The sequence below is a fragment of the Teleopsis dalmanni genome, chromosome 1, assembly GCF_002237135.1.
Source record: "Teleopsis dalmanni isolate 2A chromosome 1, ASM223713v2, whole genome shotgun sequence".
NCBI lineage: Eukaryota > Metazoa > Arthropoda > Insecta > Diptera > Diopsidae > Teleopsis > Teleopsis dalmanni.
Window position 1 is genome coordinate 20,542,042 of NC_051846.1, and position 6,624 is coordinate 20,548,665.

Here is a 6,624-nt window from a genome sequence, read left to right on the forward strand (position 1 = left end):
GCGTGGCATGAAGCACTTTAAGAAGATTTAATAACCGCGCGCGAATGCTTGACTAATGTGAAACCAATTAAAGTTAATGCACACAAAAGTTTAAATGTTAATTTTAATGAGTTCAAATTTCAAATATTACATCAATATAAGCACATCCAAGCGATTTGCTATGACGCGGCTATAGTATAGTAAATATCTGTAGTAAAAACAAATACAATTATATTAAAAAAAAAATTTATACACACATTAATGTACAAACACCTATCCATACTTATATCTTTACACATATCTATATAGATATATATAATTATAAATATATGCAATGTTATTATTTTTTATTGGTTGATCTAAATCATGTATACGTATTTGTCTTAGCGTCGCTAATCTCTTTGCTGATGCTCTTCGGCGCTATATTTGTATCTGTATCTGATTTTGAAGCTAAAGCTCAACTCTTTGTATTGATGCTGTCTGTAGCTCTGGCCAATACTACCGTGTGGCCGGCCGGGGTGTGAGATATTAGGTTTTGCATATAAAAGCAAAAGTTTAGTTGAATCTATCAACAGTTCACATTAGATAATTATAGCAAAATGTTCAAATTTGTGAGTATCAAAAAAATAAATAAAAAAAAATTAATTAACAAAACCATTAGTGAAAAAAATTAATGATAATTTTTTATAATTAATAATAATAGTGTAAAACATTTAATTTGTTGTCTGCATTGTGTTAATATATTATTGTTTTTTTTTTTCAAATTGTGTAAATTATTAATGAAAAGGACTTTTTAGTGAATTGATAAGAAAGTTTAATATTAATAAGCCTACGAAAATTAAATTTTTTTTTTTAAATATAATTAAAGAAACTTAGAAAAGTGAACAAGCATTTAAATAATTAAAAATAAATTTTTAACATTTTTTATTAATAATAGTTGGCTTAACCTGTTATTTACATTTTAATATTTTATGAAATTATTATTTAAAATAATTAAATAACATTTAATAATAATTAATAAAATAAATTATAGCATTTTTCAAATAATTTTTGTTTCACCTTTTATTTAAATTTTTTTATTTAAAAATTTAGTATATTTATACTTTGGTACAATTATATATTGTTTTATTTTATTTTACCTATTATTTAATTTATGATATTAAAATAAAAAAATAATTTGAAATATTTACAATTTATTAAAAATTAAAAAAAAAACATAATTTTTTTTAATTTTTTAATATTATTTTGCTTTGCCTTTTAAATTTATATTTTCAGTATTAGAATAAAATTTTATATCGAAAAATCTCAGTAGTATTATTTTATGTTATCTATTACTGAAATTATGATATTAAATTAAAATAATAATATGAAATATTTAAAATTGATAAAAAAAATAAACAACAAAATTATTACTATTTTTTATTATTTATACTATTTTACTATTTAAATTTTTTTTGAAATAAATAAATAATTTTTTTTTAAATTATAAGGTAATATTTTAATACTAAAATAAAAAAAATAATCAGTAATATAAATAATTTGTAAAATAATTATAGTAAAATATAGTATATTATAGTAAATTTTTAATATTATTTTTTTTACCGTTTGAATAAATTTTAAATTTTTTTAAAATTTTAAATATTTACTTATAAGCTAATTTTATTAGTTTGAGTAATTTATAAATAACTTTTTTAAAATGTATATAATATTATTTTATTTTGGATTGAAATATTCTAACAATATTTAAAATGAATATTTATTTTATTATTAAAATATGAAAAAATTCGGAAAATATATAATTTTATTTAAAACTCATTAAAAAATAATTTTCATTATTTAATTTAAAATTATTTTGTTTTACCTCCTGATTAAATTTTAATATTAAAGTACAATTATTGTTGTGAATAATTAAACAATATTTACTTACAATTAATATAATTATTAATAATTAAAATAATTATTAGTATTATATTAGTATATTTCTAACATTATTATATTTTTCATTTTATTTATATCTTAATATTAAAATATTATATCATGTTTTAATATGATTTAATATTAAATATTTTAATATTAAAATGTATTAATAATTCGGAATATTTAAATAATATTTAAAATGATTTAAAAGAAAGCATTTTTAGTATTTTAATCATTTTTAATATTATATCATTTTATACATTATATAAAATTTAGTAATATATGATAATAATTCTGAATACATAAATTAAAAATTAATGAATAATTTAAAAATAATTAATAGCTCTTTTAATTAATACTTTGATTTACGATTTAATAAAATTTTTGTATTAAAATATAATAATAATTTTAAACAACTATTATTGTATTAAATACATAAATTTTTTTAATATCTTATGTAGTTATAATTTTTATATATGTTTTCAAAGAAACTGTTATAGAATATATATGTAAGATAATATATCTCCAAACTTAAATATTATTCACATTAAATAACACACTATCCGGCTATCTCGTCTTCGCCTATCTCATAATCCTTTGATATATAATTTTTTTGTATATGCCATTGTTTATAGAGTTTATAACGAATTTCAAATCAAATCGTCCGAAAAACTCAAGAATAATTACAGATATATTATATTTATTAGAAGAATCGTTGTATAGATCATCATAATTCGTCTTACATCATCATTATTCGTCGCAATGTATATTGATGAAATATATATTTTAAACATTCTCATTACTTTTATTAAGTGCCAATTTCAATTATTTATTGTAGACGTAGAATTAATATTAGTGAAAAATATACATACCTCAAAACCCTCCTTACTTTAAAAAGGTTCCAATTATAGTTTCTTATTGATTTGACTTGTAGAATAGATATTACTAGCATAGCAATATGCTATGAGCATATTGTCTTGGTCACGTTCGTCTCGAATGGTTATTGAACCATTCATTTTTGCACAATTTTGTGGTATACATTCAATAATTGCCAGTAAATGTTAAGTCTATTAGAAGTCAATAAATCATAGTAAATATTCAGCTTATTGACTTCTCTAGTCTTTTCTTGATTAGTAAAATAAATGAGTTTTCAAGGCATGGTTCAGAAAAAAGTGCTTGCTAACTGCACTAATAGCTCAATAAAGAAAAACAATTCCACAAAAGATATGTTCATATAGGATTTTTTTTAGTGTTAAGAAAAATAAGAATTTAAAAAAGGAAGTCACTTTTTTCTTTATTATTAGTCCGTATTAAATTTATAATTTATAATTTATTATTATTTATTATACGGTTCGAATGTTTATTAAGCCAAAAAATGTCTTGCAAAGTGTTTTAAACATTAGAAAAGTTAAACTTCAATAGGTCCCAATAAAATTCTACAGATATTGTATTTTCTTATTGTTCTATATATCTGTCTAATACCTTCTTAGATCAAAACATACCTTCTTAGATCACATAACACATAATATGCCTGATATAACATCGACTGAATATTATATATCGTAAAACTCTATTAGAAAGATCTTGTAATTCAATTTTAATACTTCAATCATTGTTCTGATTGAAAGTGGTTATGTAAATGCTTAGTGGGTTGTGCTTTTTAGTCCATCTATATTTTTTATGCCAAAACCAATCAAAACTTCCACAGCTACACGTGACAAATTCTCATCTAATCCATAGCAATAAAGTTTTACTGTTAAATTCAAAATACAATAAATAAATATATTCTTCATTCCATATATTGACAAAAATTCAAGTTATTTTATATATGATTTATATTTTTCAAAAACCCACTTGCTATTTGAAAAAATCTAAAACCGTTCTAAATTTGTGCTTTACCAGAAATTAGCATTTTGATTTAATTAATTATTGCTAATTTTGACAAATTCCACAATCCATGCGTAAGAACCTTGAGCTGATACTAAAAATTCTAATAAAAAAGTGAAAGTATTATAAAACAAAAAATTTAATTAGAAACCATAAATTTAAAATGTAAGCTAATTTGTTTACCAAAACTGGATCAATCTATCAAAAAAGCTGGTATCTAAAGTTAGAAGATTTTTCGTAGGAGAACTTAATGTTCGCGAACAAAATTTTTATTACACGAATATGTAAATTTCTTTTAACACTTAAATCTTTGTATAACAGAAATCCTATACACCACTCATTTCTAATGTTTATTATATATTTTTAGTGCAACTAGTTAGCACTCCCAAAACTCTTGTTCCGATATACGCTAAGATCACACAATTTGCAGAATATGTATTCATGAATTAATTTACTAATGAAGTCATGAATCCTTTATTCAATATATACCGAGTACTTTCAAGTTTCAGATCTATAGTACAATATCGATTAAATATTAGAGTTAAATATGTAAATCTGTCTTTTCAAAAAAATTTAATATACATATTTCATACTGACATTATAACTTGCATGATATAATGAGTCAAATATAATGAAGGAAATTATATATAAATAAAAAAGCTTAAAAGGTGATTAATTACTTATTTCAAACAAAATCTTCAAAAAATTTTCTTTCTTATTACTCGAATAATAAATTCGATCACTTCACCCTTCAAGCACACTTAGCGCATTTTACTCACAAATACTCGAGTTAAAAGTATCGAAAAAGTAAAAAATTAAAAAATAAAAAAAATAAAAACGTATAAATAATAAAATTAAAAAAGTGCTACCTACAATCAAATTAAAAATTAAAAAGCTAGCTCCAGTTAAAAGTATCGATATAGCAAAAATAAAAAAGTGCTACATAACTGCATCAAAAATAAGCGATTTGAGTAGTAAATTATGTTATTTAATTTCTATATATAAATAATCTAAAAATACAACATTGAAATTTAGATTTGATAATTGAAGACGATATAAATACATATGAACTTTCGGTGAATTTTTTGTCCAAAAATTCTCTTCCTGGCCCAAAGCAAGGCTGGATAGTCATAATGACTAGATGAGACACAAAATTCAAACAACAAATGATAGATCTAAAGCAAATCTAGATTTGCTAATTAATTAACAGTAAATTAACAGTGAATTTTTTGTCCAAGAATTCACTTCCTCACTCAGAACAAGGCTGGACAGTTATAATGACTGGATAAGACACACAATTCAAGCAAGAAACGATAGATTGAGAGCAAATATAGATTTATCAAATGAAAATGACACATGTACACGTATATTAATAGTACATTTTTTACCACAGAATCCTATTTTTGACTATGAGAAATGCTAGGCCATAGAAAATGCGACTCCTTAGACAGAAGCACAGGATATTGTAGTTTTACACTTTATAATTGTTTATGAAAAAATTATCTAGTAATTACAAAATAACTAACAAATATTATGTTAATAATTATAATTTCATTATTTATAATTTTTAAATTTTATTTCCTCTTTCTAGTTACTTATTACTGCCCTTTTGGCTTTCGCCTGTGCCGACAACATCGATAAAGATGCACAAATTCTGAGTTATAAGAATGATCCAGCAGATGCTGAAGGTAACTACGCGTACGCCTTCGATACAAGCAATGGTATACAACAACAGGAAGCGGGTAATCCCAACGGTGTTGCAGGTACCTTCGAATTTATCTCACCAGAAGGAGAAAAAATTGCTGTAAGCTACACTGCCGATGAGAATGGTTTCCAACCAGTTGGTGAACATCTGCCAACACCACCACCAATTCCAGAAGCCATCCTTAAGGCACTCGAATACATTGCAGCGCATCCACAACCCGAAAATCAACACAACTAAAAAAAAAAACAACAGTATGAATGAAACAGCAATAGAGGAGGGTTCTCGCAGAGCTTATATTGCGATGGAAAATTTATGTTACTTTCCAAAATTTTACCAGTTTCAACTAGTCAACATGTTCAGATGAAAAACTGGAAATAATTTAAAACTATTATATATATACATTTTTGCTATATCTTTTGTTATATTTTTATTTAAAAATTTTTATGTAAAAATAATTCTCTAAATGAAGCCATAAAATTAAGTTCCAAACTGGAAGATATTTTCTATCTTTTCGATGTATGCGACTGTACAGTTCGGCTTTAGAGGCTGTACAGTTATTTTCGTTCATTGTATTCGCTTTTGTATATATGTATGTATGCATATATCTTTATGCAAAAACACACACATCTTCATATTTGCTATAAACTATACTTTGTTTATTATTTACTGTTTTTTAATTATTATAACATTTAATTAATTAATTAATTTGCTAATTAAAAGGCACCACACATGAAACTGCTTCACATAGAAGTTAAAATAAAAATTTAAAATATATAAAAAACAAAAAAAAAATAAATAAAACTTCTGTATTTTTGGTTTCAGTTTTGCTTTCCTGATTTTAATCTACGGTTTTGCATATTTTCAGAATCATGCAGCGCGAGACCTTCACATTTTAATGTCAAAACAAGTTGAGATCCATTTTTCGTTAAGGTGAACTTAAAAAGCATGGAAATCGCGTATCTATGCAAATTTTTTCTGCTTCTTCTTCTTCTGCTGCTGCTTTAATTCAATACAGTTTAAATGACTTGAGACATTGAGTATTAATACCAACAACAACAATAACAAAATAAACAAAAAAAAAAAAAAACTATGGAAAGACACATTGTTTGGCTCGCAATTTACAAAGAATGAACAAC

At 23.3% G+C, this 6,624-nt stretch overlaps 1 protein-coding gene across 1 annotated transcript; it reads left to right on the forward strand.

Moving 5' to 3' along the window:
- Window positions 1–513: 513 nt before the first annotated feature.
- On the forward strand, window positions 514–6,255 carry LOC119672370 (pupal cuticle protein Edg-78E-like). The gene is made up of 2 exons (XM_038083394.1): window positions 514–590; window positions 5,375–6,255. The coding sequence occupies exons 1-2, from the start codon at window positions 579–581 to the stop codon at window positions 5,723–5,725; spliced, it is 363 nt and encodes a 120-aa protein (XP_037939322.1). The 5' UTR covers window positions 514–578; the 3' UTR covers window positions 5,726–6,255.
- Window positions 6,256–6,624: the final 369 nt, after the last annotated feature.